Raw genomic sequence first — 15,427 nt, 5'->3', positions numbered from 1 at the left:
CCATGATTTCCTTAGGCAGACATTTCCTTCCTCTGATAGACTCATGGGAAAGCTTATTTATAAATGACATGTTCAGTAACTCAGTACACACACACACACACAGAGAGAGAGAGAGAGAGAGAGAGAGAGGAGAGAGAGAGAGAATATGTTTGAGTCTCCTTGCCAGGAGGGCCATATATTCTCTAATTCCAAAAATGTGCCTTTACAAGTACTTGGATGACCAATAAATAGTTCCAAGGTGGAAGAGTTCAGGGGAAAAAAAGAATGAAGATATAACAGAGTTGGTCAGTAGCTAGAGAGAGAGAGTCTACCTCTCACTCTAACTTTATCTATATGTGCTTAAGTGAGTGTCGTGGCTATATGTGTTTTTGTTCATGGGCACGTGGTAATGGACTAGATGTTTGTTTTCTGTTGTGTGGAGCCCTTTCCCGATCTGCATGAAATTGAGTGACCCAGGTTAAGATTAAGAACTATGTACACCCTCTGCCTTATTAAGTGATCTTCAGTTTCTGATTTAATGTCTGTATTATCAATTTTTTAAATCTATCAAATGAAATCAACAGAGACTCTTACCACATGGGATGTGGTGGGTGAGAACTAAATAATATACTACCAACTCTCGATTGATCAGTTTCACACGGAGGAGAAACGGAAAAGAGCACAAAGAGTTGAAAACAAATATGCCTGTGCTTCATTTTAGCCATTGATGCTAGACCAGCCTTTCTACTTTAAAGATCCAAGACTGGTTTAAAGCACCAAGGAGAGCGAATAGAGCTTTGTTTATTTATTTTTACTCTAGGAAAAGGAGTTCATGAAAATAAATAAAAGCATGATTCTTTGTCCATATTCTGGATTATTCTATGTACTTGCTAATAGAGAACCAATAGCATTGTTTGTCTTGTAGTCCAATATAGCATGCATGTTGGTGTCATTTTCCCTTCACCACCACCTCTCACCACTGAAACATGTAAGCTTTACCATTAGATAGTAGATTTGTGTGAGGAAGTGCTTAAGTAGTCTAGTCAGATGTATGGACTGAACACATTCTCATTTTGTCTCCTAAGCTGATCACTGGAGATTCCATCGTTAGTGCTGAGGCAGTATGGGATCACGTCACCATGGCCAACCGGGAGTTGGCATTTAAGGCTGGCGACGTCATCAAAGTCTTGGATGCTTCCAACAAGGATTGGTGGTGGGGCCAGATCGACGATGAGGAGGGATGGTTTTCCTGCCAGCTTTGTGAGGGTGAGTGTCAACCTTCACTCTGCTCCTCTCCTTGGCTTTCCCTACGTGCAATCTTGTTCTGCTTATTCCTCTCTTGATGGGTTTTCTTTTGTCTTTTCATTTCTTTTTCTTTTTCTCCCTCTCTGTCTCTTTTGCTTCATGTCATCCCTTTGTTTAAAGCTCTGCTTTCTACCTTTAGACCTTTCTTTTATCTCTTATTTTAGTTGCATTTATTTTTGTAAGTCACTTCCTTTGGTCGATCTTTTCTTTCTAGATTTAACTTGGATTTTTTTGAGGTTCTTTTTTCCAACTCTTTGGATATAAATAAATAATTTTTTTGCCTTTCTTTTCCTTTTTTCTACATCTTTATTTTCTATATTCCCCTTTGATCCTTCCTTCTAGATCCTTCTTATCTTTTCTACTCTTCATTTTTGTTCTCTTCTCTTTCTCCTTACATCAACTATACTTCTTTCCTTTTTTTTCTCTCCTAGAAGAAAGTATGAACTATTATGTCCTGTCATAGTCTTTAGCTATTAATGTCAGAATATGTACTCCCTGTTCTTCAGGGGCGAGAGATTACTCATCACAGGTCTTACTTCTTATTACAAAGTCGAATGGCTGGGATCTAAGACATCCTGTGTATGGGAACAGGAAGCCTGTAAATGTTTAGAAGGCTTTGAATTGTTTGATGCCTATGTTTAGAAGGCTTTGAATTGTTTGATGCCTTACCATAGAGAACCTGGACATTAATGATGGTGTTCCTGTATGGCCTCTGTTTCCAATAGGTCACCTTTTAGCAGGTTGCCGTGGGAAATTTTCAATGACCATGTGTCTCAGCTCTTGGCTTTGCTTAAGGTTGTTATTTTGAATTTGTTGTTTGATTATTGGAAGGGCCAGTTTTTCCCATCTGCAAACTGGTCCGGGCAATCACTTTCTGGCCAGAGGATATCACAGTGAATGAGAGACAATGAGAATTTCTTTGTGTCAAGACAATTAGCCAAAACTCATGAAGGGTATCTTAACGACCACCCTTGCTATAGCCTATCACCTTTTGTTAGTTCCTTTTTTTCCTTTTATAATTTTTAAAAGAAATTCATTGATAATTTCATACATGTATATAATCAAAGATATTTAATTTTTTCTCAGTACTGAGGAACCTCATTTCTCAGAGCCTCATACATGCTAGGCAAGTAGACTACCAACTAAACTATATCACCATCTTCATTGTTGGTTTCTTCTGTATCATAAGACTTAAGTATTCTGGGCCCCAAACAAAAAGTTAGAGGGGCATTGACTTTTGGAGAGCAAAGGACTTTTTATTTACATTCTAAACACTGTCTTCTCTCACAGTGGGACCCCTGGGTGTAATTTGAAGGAAGGAGCAAAGCAATGGAGTTAAGAACTTGGATTGCAACTTCATTAATTCCTACCAATGTGTTTTTAATTTTTATTGTTACTTTTTTTTTTTGGCAAGATTTACAACTGAAACATGGGGGTCCTATAGCAGACTTTTTCCTAAGGATATAATGAGCTAATACATGCTAAGAAAAGATTTAACACAGTTGTATAAAGTACTTGAAGAATGCCTACCTATGTTTTAGTTTTTACTATAAGTATACTTGTGATCATTATTACCACCTTACTAGTTCTATGAAGGTCCACGTATCAAGGCTGGCCATATCAGTTGAAAGAGAAACCCATCCTTGTAGGGAATATCAACTTATAAAGCACATAGGATAAGATTTATGTGTTGGATTAAGCAAGGAAATAGATAGAATTGCCTCTTGTCTCCTATGCTGAGTGTTTTCTAATGAAATATCTAATCTTTTATTCTCTGCTTATGTGGCTTATTTCATTAATGCCTTGAAATGTTATCTGTGTCCCAATCCAGCTTTAATGGTTGATAAATCAGTCCCTAGGGTATTCAGAATGAAGCCATCAATAACCACAAGACTTAAGAGCTGGTATGAATTTTTATGCACATAGAGCGTGTGGCTTCTGTGCTGTCCAGCCTCTCTTTTTAAAAGGATGATTAAATGGTCACTTAAATATTAATGAATTTTGTTTCCAGGGAAATAGACCATGGGATAAGAAGGAATATTGAACAAGTCAAGATGACTTAATGAAATAAATGTCAAGGTCAATCTTTAGAGAATATCTATGAGAAAGCACTCATGGTTTTAAATCAGAGGCTAAAAGGAGTGATATTTCAGGCACACATCCGCAGTAGCCACTTCATGTAGACTATCCAAGAAACAGACTAGTAAAACCCAGAATCCAAATTAAACACTAAGTCCCTCCAAATCACTGAATCCATTTATAGTCTAATTATCTGAACAGTTTTCCAATGAAGACATGTGAATGTTCAATATTCTCAACCAACAGGAAAATATAAGTCATTAATAAAACCACTTTGAAATAACATTTCACCCCATTCAGAGTGGCTAACATTCTCTCTCTCTCTCTCTCTCTCTCTCTCTCTCTCTCTCTCTCTCTCTCTCTCACACACACACACACACACACACACACACACACACACACACGGGGGGGGAGGGGGAAGTACAGATGCATGCATGTGCACAAAAAGTATGCAAATGCTGGTGAGAACATGAGGAAAGGAGCTGTCTGCTGATTGGGAGTGTAAACTTGTGTAATCACTATAGAAATGAGAATTAATGTTTCTTGAAAATGAAACTGAACTACTATCTAATCCTGGTTATGTACCTGTGTTAGTTTTAATGGCTGATCAAATGCCTGACAAGAAGTAACTTAACGGAGAGGATGGTTCATTTTGCCTTACAGTTTAAGGGAATATGACACGACAAGGAAAGCATGTTTTCATTTTCTGTTGCTGTGATAAACACGATGACTAAAATACACTGGGGAGGGTACTTTCTTTTTAATTAATTAATTAATTAATTAACATCCCAAATGCTTTACCCCCTCTGGGTCTCCTCTCATACAGTTCCTCCCTTCATCACCCCTATGCTTTCCTCTGAGGGGGTGTCCCCTGGGCATTCCCCCACACTGGTACATCGAATTTCTGTGGGGTTAGGCTTATCCTCTTCCACTAAGGCCAGACAAGGCAGCCCAGTTAGGGGAATGGATTCCACAGTCAGGGAACAGCTTTAGGGGCAGCCCTCACTCCAGCTTTTGGGGGACTCACATGAACACTGAGCTGCACATCTGCTACATATGTATCAGGGGCCTTGGTGTAGCCTCTGTATGCTCTTTGGTTGATGGCTCAGTCTCTGAGAGCTAGGGAGGGTATTTTCATCTTAATAGTTTTAGGCCTTCATTGAGGGAAAACAGGCCAAGAGCTCATGAGCTCATGGCAGAAACTTGGAAGCAGTACGTGAAGCAGAAACCATGAAGGTGTGCTGCTTACTAGCTTGCTCCCCATGGCTTGCTCAGCCTGCCTTCTTATACTAGAAGTATAAAGGCTCAGGTTCAACTACCTAATGATGCCACCACTCATAGTGAGCTGGTTCTCCAGCACTTATCAATTAACAATTAATAAAATGCCTTAGAAAGAAGGCCACAAGCGAACCAGAGGTGGCGCAGTCTGTAAGGCGTCCACCTGCAGAGGGCGCGGGTCCGTCCACGCCCTCTCTCTGTGCCTGTTCCAATCCCGCTCGCTCCCGCCCGCCTCCTCCCGCGTCCCGTGGGAAAAAAAAAGAAAGAAGGCCACAGGCAAGTTTGATCTAGGAGATTCTTAAGTTGAAATTCCCTCCTCCCCGGTGACTCTAGGTCTATTTAAGTTGAAAACTGAAGCTAATTATGGCAGCATAGCCATATGAAATGTGAGATGCCTGTTGTCCCAACCCAGGAAGCAGAGAAAGATTAATGCTGGTCCTAAGTTAACTTTCTCTTCTTTATTCAATCCAGGGCCCTAGTCTATGATAGGTGCTGTTTAACATTCAGGGTGGATATCCTTTGTCAGATAAACTTTTCTGAAGACATTCTCATATACACATCCAAAGGTATATTTCCACGGAGAGTCGAAATCCTGATAAATTGACAATGAAGAATAGCTATCGTAATACCCAAAGCACTCTCAATTCTACCACAAAGAATGTGCAATCCACATTATTGTTGTGCTGCACTATTCATAATAGTTTAAAAAAACCAGCCATGATGTCTATCAACAGATGTTAAATAGAATAAGCCATGCTCAGATACATGGGGTTGTGTGTGGTTCATGAGACTATAAAAAAAAAAAACGACTATAGGGGAAGAAGCCCTCTTAAGGGGGCTAAGAGAAGAAAAAGAAGGTAATAGAATACATGATGCATGTGACATGAGAGGAGAAGGCTATATATTAGGCCGAGGAAGAAGATGAGCAGGAAGAGCCAGGAGGGTATGACAGAGGCTTGAAGGAGGAGGGAATATAAGAATAAAGTATGTATCAAAATGCTATAGTGACACCTATTCCTTTGCATGCTAAATAAAAGAAACAAATTTAAAAAGAGGGAAAGCTCCACTAAAATTTAAGCTATTCTAAGAAGACTCCTTCAAGATAAGGCCTGGAAATTAAATTTTTATTTCTCTTTAAAAGAACACCTAGATCAGTAGTTCTTAATCTGTGAGTTTTGACCTCTTTGGGGTCACATATCAGATATCCTGCATAGCAGATATGGTTGGGTGTCACCACAACAGGAGGAACTATATTAAAGGACAGCTTTTATTTTGCAGCTGGTGATTAAATATATTGGTTATTATGTTTCTCCTAGAAAATATTCTATGTAATAAAAGACACAGATGTAATTTGAATTTTTTCTAGTTAAAATAAAGTTACAGGTGAAATTAAATTTCATATTATATGTTCTAGTATTGTCAAAATATTATGGTATATTACATGATATCACTATAAAATTAATAATGATATTTTATTAAGTTTTTGGAAATATGGTATATGTAGAAGATATCTCAATTCATACTAGCCGTACATGACTAATTACTACTTTCTCAGTAACACAAAACACAAGTTTAGAGTGAATAATGTAGTTACAGACCTGGACTGTAAATGATAGAGCACAAATCATAACTTGGAAATCTAGTATTTCTTACAATATCAATGTTTATTCCTCAAATATTTAAAGTAGTATCCCATGCCTACTTCATAATGTATTCAGCAATGACCATTTGTTACCTTTGTGCTGTCTTTTGTTTTAAGAATAGAGTCAAGTGGTTTTAGTATCTTCTCATTCATTGGTCAGCTTAAGTGAATCAGATCACACTGAATATCAATCCACATATCTGGCTGTGGAAATCTTTACCTACTTTCCTGGGCTTATTTCCCTGGGAGCTGAGAACAATCTGCTGAGACATGATTGTGTTTCTAAGGAGCCTGTGGTAGCATTTTTCCCCCTGCTAGGCACCAGTTTCAAGTCATTCAGTCTATTTCCTTTGATGCTGTGCAGGAAAGGAGCTTTTGTTCTGACACCAGGCTATGGCCTGTGGAGAGCATGTGTTAGGGCAGTTTTTATATAGAATGCATAACACATTGTTATTAGTGAGTGGTGAGGTCTGTGTCACAAGGCATGGATTTGTTCAAAAAGTAAATAATTGGCCGGCAAGATGACTCAGCTTGTAAAGGTGCTTTCTGGCATGCCTGATGACCCAAATTTGACTGCTTGAACCCACGTGGTGAAAGGAGATAAACAACTGGACTCTGGTAGTTTCTTCTCTATCCTCCATACACAGGAATGTGTACCGTGCCCAACTGACTCCCCCCAAACACCTAATAAATGGATGTATTTTAGAATGGTATGCATTTTCCTTGTTTGTTTTTTTTTCTCCATTGGTCACTGTTCTGTTTTTAGTTTTAGATTTCTTTGGAATCTTACTTTGCTGGGGGTTGTCACAGAAAAGGATTACCTGCAGCTAAGAAGATGACTCAGTAAAGTGCCTGCTGTACAAAGATGAGGACCCAAGTTTGGATCCCTAGAAATTCATATAAAAAGCAGGGCATGGTGTTATGTGAAAAAAATCCCAGGTTATCAAGCTCAGCCAGTGGTGGGGTCCAGGGAGATAGGCAGATTTGTAAAACTCACTGGCCAGCCAGTGTAGTTGAATCAATGAGCTTCAGGTTTAGTGAGAGAACTTTTAAGCAAAGAAAGTTCAGAACAATGGAAGAAACACACCTAATGACTACCTCTGGCCTCTACATGTACTTGCACACATAAGCACACACTGATACTCAGGCATATTACATAATACCATATACCACATACATCACACACACATGCACACACAATATGTATGATGTGTGTTAGCCAGAAGTGGCTAACATACATACATGTAACTTACATGCATATAAGGACCAGACAGGCAGTTTTGCCAAATGAAGCAAGTTGATTCAAGAGCTAAGGTTCCAACTGGCAAATTCCTGCCTCATCTAAAATCAGAAAAGTGTGATTTTGGGTAGTTCCTAAGTGATATGAAGTGGGGGTGGAGGGAGGGGAGCCCAATGGAACAAGATCATCCATTTTTTCAAGAAAAAAACCAATTAAAATTGTATGTAGGTGGAGAAATGGCTCAGTGGTTAAAGAGTACAGCATTTTTTGAGACCTGAGTTTGATTCCCAGCACCAGCTTCATGTAGCTCACAACTTCCTGTAACTCCAGTTCTACAGGGATCTGATGCTTCTGGCCTCTTCAAGCATCTGAACTCACATGCACATACCCCCACACAAATATACATGACTAAGGATAATAAAAATAAATATTATAAAAGAATTTCAAGTTTTATGTAATATGTATCTCATAGGTCCACCTTGGGACAGGTCTGTAGTCACCGGGTCCACTGCATGTGAACATGACTGCCTGGGCTAACCTTGCTGAGGCTCTGGTTTGGCTGTAGGGCTACTACTGCATCAGATCATGCTAATGTAAAACTCACTGGCCAGTGATAGTTCACTGACTCCCAGGAAGCCTGGGTTGTATGGGTTTGGGATGAACTCCCAGGGAGGATATGGTGTTACTTCTTTGATTTGGGGTGCCTCCAGGTTGCACTGTTAGGCTTGTTTAGTTAAGTCCAAAGGTCTGAAGGTAGGGAGCAGCCTGTCCTTGAAGTGTTTGTTCCTTGTACACTTGGGAGTGAGATGGAATTGAGTGTTGGTTCCTGGTAGGGTCTAGGGAAAGGAGAGGACTAGAGCCTGAAGCCCAGAGTCCTATGATGTTGTGAGTGGGGATGCTTGGAAAAATCTCAGACCTGAAGTCATACCACAGTCTGGTCCTTGCCACAGGGAGAGCCTTCTGAGTCTGTAGATTGTCTCATCTCTCACAAGAACCCATTGGTGGGCATCAACCCAAAAGCTGGAGGAACTAGGATAGAATATAGCCAACCCATTATGGGTGGTTTTTCTCCTTGGGCTGGTGGTCCTGGGTTCTATAAGAAAGCAGGCTGAGCAAGCCATGGAGGGCAATACATAGCTTCTACATTAGCTCCTGCCCTGTTTGAGTTCCTGTCCTGACTTCTTTCAATAATGAGCAACATTCTGGAAGTGTAAACTGAATAAACCCCCTTTTCCCCAGCTTGCTTTTTGGTCATCACAACAATTTTAACCCTACGTAAAACAGACACCATCACTTAAGTAAAGAGACAGCCTATTGAACTGAGAAAAAAATCTTTACTGTGTTTGACCCACAAAAGATACAAAGGAATGTCGCTCAGTAATGGTCAGATTAAAAGTTTTTTATTTGCCAGTGGTCAAGAACATGCCTATGCCAGAAAAAACTCTGGACCCCAAAGTGAGCAGGATTATGTCCTATTTAGATTATCTTAATATATCATAGAGTCAAAACCCACAATTACATCATATCAGGCAGGCCAGAGGGGAAATGTTTCCAAAGTTTCTGTTAACAAAGTTTTCAAAAGCTTTAGTTGATTAAATAATTAGTTCTATGTTGTAAAACATAGATCTCCTTAAACACAAACTAATTTATAATGAAAGAATTAGAATGTTCTCTTATTGGAATATGGAGAGCAGAGTCTGGGAAGGAGTTGCGTGAGATACAAGCAGAAGTTAGCTAAAGCTAGGATAAATGAGTCACTTTGGACAGTTACCGACACATTTAACAGAGGGTTAGTATCTAGAATGTACAAAGGACTAAACAAACAAATTCCCCCTACCAAAAAACAACAACAACAAACCAGTAAACCCTAACCACCAAGAAAACAACCCAGTTAAAAACTGGGGCATGGAATTAAACAGATGGGTCTCAAAGGGGGAAATACAAGTGGCTCAGAAATATTTTTGTTTAATGTTTAATAATCTTATGTATCAAGGAATTGTAAATTAAAACTACTTGGAGATTTTATCGTAGCCCAGTGAGAATGGCTAAGTTCAACAACAACAAGGAGAACAAAATGACGACAGATGTTGGCATAAATATGGGGAAAAGAAACACTTATTCATTCATGGTGGGAGTGCAGACTGGTACAACTACTATGGAAATCAGTGTGGATGTTCTTCAAAACACTGAAAATAGATCTACCACATGCTCCAGCTATACCACTCTTGGGCATAACTCAAAGGATTTTGTATCCTACTACAGAGTTTATATCCATGTTTATTGCTGCTCTATTCACAACAACCAGGAAATGGAAGCAGCCTAGACAATGGAATGTTTTTCAGCTGTGAAGAAAAACATAAAATTATGAAATTCATAGGTAAATGGATGGAGCTGGAAATTTTCTGAGTGAGCCCAGACTTGAAAGGCAAAAACTGAATGTTCTGTCTCTTATATGAGGATGCCAGCTTTAAATCTTGAGATACATGTGTTTAAATGAAATACCTATATAAGTTAGGAAACCAATAATGGCCCGATTGGTTAAGCTTTCAATAGAGGGGGGATAGGATGCAGGTGCTATAAAGGGGGAATGAGGAATGGAGCAAGTACAGTGTGGTACTAAATGGGACAGAAGGGTAGAGGACTTAGTAAGGGGAAGGATATCATATGGAAAACTACTGTAGACGTGCATATATATATATGTACATATATATATACACATATACATATATTTACACTATGATGGAGTAACAGTATCTTTCCTAGATACCATAAGCTGTCACATACAAAGCCTAGTGCAAAGAAAATGGATCCATAGTTCTCTCTTTATTTTCAAAGAGAAGATCATGTAGCTATATGTGGAGAAATCCCTGTGGATTGGTTTGATAGCTGCTGCAGACATTTAGGGGATCTGGGTATTCCACTCTCCTTCCGCCACCATTACCTTGCCATTCCTTCTCCCTATCACAGTGCATTACTTAACCTTTGATGTATTATGAAAATCTTTCATTTCTCCTTTTTTCCATCCCAGTTACAGATATAAAGTGAGAGAATGAAGGCTTCGAGATAGGATGTGACCCATCGAAGGTCCTGTAGATCGTTAGAATTGTGTTGAACCACTCTCCAGTTAGCACTTGGGGCTGATCATTCAGTGTTATTTATATGATATTACATTATCCTTTACAGATATTTTGACCCTCTAAATATGTGTGGAGATTGAATGTTCTTATTTTCTTTTTCTTCTTTATTTAAATGTGTATGTTATTTGAGAGATTTTAGCTATGTAACCAAGGCTGACCATAAACTGTTTCAGTCTTAATATTGCTTGGATTATAGCTATGTACCAACATATTCTGATCTGAATTTTCTTTTTGTACCCAAAATCCCTCAATATTACCTGTGAACCTTACTTTGGTTCCTACAGATTATCTAAGAGAAGCTACAAGTATTGTTAAGTTATCATATACTGTACTGATTCATTATTTGTGACTGCTCGTATACCTAGTTTAGAAAAGTGGGTTCTAGCTTAACTTTCCATTTAGTTGGATTTGGTTGAATTGGATAATGTAATAGGCCTGAATTTGTTGACCCTTTCTGTAAGTATCTGTAAGCCAGAAAATTTCAACACTTCGGAGAAATCTTAAAGTCATATAGTTTGGCCTTCATGCTGATGGACGAATACCCTCATAATGCCCTTTACTTTACAAGTGTTCATCTTGTCTCTAACCTTACACAACTACTGACAGTTAGCTCCCTGCATCTTGAAGTCATTGCTTATGGCTTAGAGCAGATTTGGGAGGTTTTTCTCTTTAGGCTAAATTGTACTCTGTCTTTCTGGAGTTTCTTCTACTCATGAAATGGGCCTATGTAGCCAAAACCACTGGGTCTAGAAATTCATTTTCTTGGTTGGAATTTGACCTTTCTCATTTAATAATAATTGTCTTTGAGTGGGTAGCTTGTGTTTGCTGTGCTTCAGTGACCATATATATGTAAACTAATGATATAACAGCACCTACCTGAGTCTTTTGTTATGAGAATAAAACAAAATTATGCAAAGGAGGTACTGACAGAATAGACTTATCAAAGAGGAAACATTCAACAATAGTACTGCTGACTTACCAAACTTTTAAAGCTAATGTCAGAAATGTATTTATTTTCCCTTGTTCACACCCTCCACTTAAAAAGAACTTCTCTTTGTACTCACGTGTCTAGATCTTCCAAGCCTTTCCTATCCTCTGGCTTCTGGGCTTTCAGCTTTTACTCATTATTTGAATAAGTTGTTCCATGTGACTCATCTTGCTGCTTCTACATGTATGTTGCTAAGGTTACCTCGGCATACAGAACTTATATTGTATCTCATTTGGCCACTTGCACAAGGACATGGTCTCCCCAGAGGTCTGAACATGCTGATAATGCCAGGCTTTCAAGTTAATCATAGTAGTATTGTACCTAATGAGCCTGCTGCATCTGTAATTGGGTAGTGTGCTCTTTTTGGCAACTTGATTTTTACAAGGAAACATAATGTTACTGCAGTAGTACCTTAGCACTTAGCCTTCATTTGTAAGCAACTAAATTGCAGACAAGTGCAGTACATAGGAGTCTAAGAACAGATTAGATGGATCAGGGAACAGAGCTATAAATAGCAAACCTATAAATTCTTCCCATTAGTCCAGCCCTTCTATACTGTTTGCACAAAGGCTAGCACATAAAATACAGTTGATAGTGTGGGAAGAGATGTGATTCAGCTCAAGTTGGGGTGAGGAAGGATCATATGACTTAGGTAGCCATTAGAGAATATCATAGCCTATATAAAGAACACCAAAGGGTAAAAATACAAGGAGAGTGTTGCAAGAGAACACTTGACATTAACAAGCCAGATTTGAGATATCTGAAGCATTCTGCAAGATGAGAGTGAGTAAGACCCTAGTGGACCTACCTATGCAAATAGATGGCATAGCCCAAAACACGCCTCACGAGGTTATTATTATCCCTTAGGCTGGCACCATCTGCCTCTAGAATTATGAGGTAGCATCTGAGAAAAACTTGTTCTATATAGTCAGTGGAGGGTTTAAGGAAGTATTTTTGTAATTGCTTTTCTACTTTCCTTAAATCTGTCATACTTTAAAAACTATCTTCATCACCACTGGTTTCTAAGCAATTCCTTATACCAGTAGTAAGGGCAGATTTATAGCCCAGGCTAGAGATAATGATATCCTATCTGGAGACAAGGACCTAAGGTAAAATTCAAGGGTTCAAAGCCAGTGCTTTACCAAGTCACCATCCAAAGTTGTGTTTTAAGAAATGTTTTTCCGACTCTCAGTCAAAAACTGCCTATTTCCTAAAAGATGAGTAACTAGGATTAGATTGATTCTCAGCATTTTAAAAAATGATTTCATCATAAAAAGCAGGCAGGGCAGGACTTTGTATATTCAAATTTGATAGCTTAAATGGAGACCTTTTATATTTTTTATATATTTATAGTGTATCTTGGTCATATCCATCACTCTCTCCCTCCAACCCACACCACACCCCTCATGACATATCTTCTATTTCTCCTAAAGTAATGTCTTTTTATAACCTCCTAACTTCAGCTAATGGTGCCCAAGTGTGCATGTGTGTGGAGTCATCCAGTGAGGCATAGACAACCTACAAATGACCCTCCCCACACCGAAGAAAAGTGACTTTCCTGTTCTTAGCAGTTATCAACTGCCATTGATGGGGGCATTGAAAGCCCCTCCCCCTGCATGCTGGAATTTTTAATTTTGTTGATCTTGTGGAGGTCTTGTGTGTGTAAACAGAGCTGCTATGAGTTCATGTGTGTAACAGCTATGTGGTATACACAAGCTAGCCTTTTGCAGTATTCTTTCTATCCTTCTGCTCTTATATTCTCTCCAGCCCTTCTTCTGTGATATCTCCTGAGCCTTGGAGGTAATGGTGGTAGTAGTAATGTAGATGTCCCATCTGTGGCTGAAATAGCACAAATCTATGGATATAAAAAGAAATACTAGCCAGGCAGTGGTGGCGCATGCCTTTAATCCTAGCACTTGGGAGGCAGAGGCAGGCGGATTTCTGAGTTCGAGGCCAGCCTGGTCTACAAAGTGAGTTCCAGGACAGCCAGGACTACACAGAGAAACCCTGTCTTGAAAAACAAACAAACAAAAAAAGAAAAGAAAAGAAAAAGAAAGAAAGAAAGAAAAGGAAAGGAAAAAAAAAGAAATACTGTAGAGGATGTTTACAACATGACCATCTAGAAAACTATTAATCAGTTCTGGCCTACAGCCTATAATACATTATCTAGCCATGAATTTTGACCATGTTTACAGTACCAGGCACAAATGACTCCTCTGGAGCATGCTCAAATCCAATCAAGAAAGTAGTTGGTTACCCCATAAACTATCTCACCACTATTGCCTCAGTGTGTGCATCTTGCCTGGAAGATCATTATTGTAGCATGCAATATGCAGCATTGGTCAAGACCATTGATCTCCTTTCTTCCCCAGCAGCCCTCATAGCACTTTTCACCATTATGAAACCTGGCTAGAAGGGAGAAAGTTTCTTGATCAGTTCAAGACTGATACCTTTATTTCCTGCAACTGGAGTGTATGTTGTTTTCAGCAATAGGATGTTAGCCATCTATTTATGATAGACAACTAAGGGCAATACAAATAGACTATCTTGTTTTGTGCATCTTTGGGGCCTCCTTGACCAATAATTCATAGAGAGCTAACCTGTGCTTGGCACTGAAATTTTTACTTAATAACTTACATCTTCTGAGAGCAGCAGCGTTCTTCCATGTGGCACACTTATGTTCAAACCTATTTTCTTTAAAAAATTATGCTTTAGTTAGCTTATACTAGTGAGGTTTCATAAGGCTTCTTCATACATCCTTAATTTTGGTTAACTCCTACTTGCCCCTCATTTCCCTCACTCTCTGCCCTCAGCCCCATTTAAATCTTTAGTTCCCATGATTTCCCATCTTTGAAATCACATGTGTTCTACAGACTGTTTCTATTGTCCTTTCTACTTAGATTGCAAGATCATAGTTTTCCACAAAGGCTATTTATTTTGGTTAACTCTTCCCTTGTCTTCTAGTTTCCCTGTTTCTCCACTACCTGTTTGAGTCTTTCTGTCTTCCATATGCCCATGCTGTTCTTTAATCTCACCTATAATTCATACTCCCTTTCTAATATTTATCCCTTCATCCAATGATAGTTTCATAACTACCACGTGTACTTGAAGCTAAACTTATAAAACACAAGATTTGAAGCCAGTACCCACATAGGACAGATAGCTGCACATTAGTCATTTGGGGCCTGGGTGACCTTAGTAAGTAATCTTTCCAGTTTCATTCATTAAAATTTAATGAATGAGTAATGTTCTACTTTTTGTAGGTATCACATGTTCATTATATGGTCAAGAGTTGATATACATCTGTCTTTATTCCATTTCCTAGTTCCTGTGAATAAAATAACAATGAACATGGATGTGCAAGAATTTTTATAGTAAGATATAAAGTTATTTGGTTACTTGCCTAGGAGTGGCTTAATTAGGTCATATTGCAGATCTATTTCTAGTTATTAGCTACGTAGCTGGCAAACATATTCACCCATTTTGTGGGCTGCTCTTTCCTTATCCCATGGTGACCATGAAGCAGAGAGATTGGAGTAGGGACTGGGGACAGTTATAACCTTTAAAAGCATAGCTTTCACTGACCTATTTCTTCTGTGAGGCATTACTTCTTAAAAATTCAACCACTTCTCAAAATAGTTTTGCCAACTGGGAAATAAACATTTGGCACACAAGCCTGTGAGAAAATATTTCATATTCAAACCTATGCCATGGTGGATAGTTTTAAAGCCAATGTAAGAGGGTTTTAAGAAGAGACTTCAATTCGGCTTAGGATCTAG

General features: G+C 38.8%; 1 protein-coding gene across 1 annotated transcript in view; it reads left to right on the top strand.

Moving 5' to 3' along the window:
* Arhgef9 (Cdc42 guanine nucleotide exchange factor 9) overlaps positions 1 to 15,427 on the top strand; it is a 135,905-nt gene that overhangs the window by 61,793 nt on the left and 58,685 nt on the right. Inside the window, 2 exon segments of the mRNA XM_034485018.2 lie at positions 1,065 to 1,223; positions 1,225 to 1,245. Of these exon segments, the coding sequence (XP_034340909.1) occupies positions 1,065 to 1,223; positions 1,225 to 1,245 (180 nt within the window).

The sequence above is a fragment of the Arvicanthis niloticus genome, chromosome X (assembly GCF_011762505.2).
Source record: "Arvicanthis niloticus isolate mArvNil1 chromosome X, mArvNil1.pat.X, whole genome shotgun sequence".
Lineage (NCBI taxonomy): Eukaryota > Metazoa > Chordata > Mammalia > Rodentia > Muridae > Arvicanthis > Arvicanthis niloticus.
The sequence above is the reverse complement of the archived record's forward strand: the minus strand, read 5'-3'. Positions and strand labels throughout refer to the sequence as shown.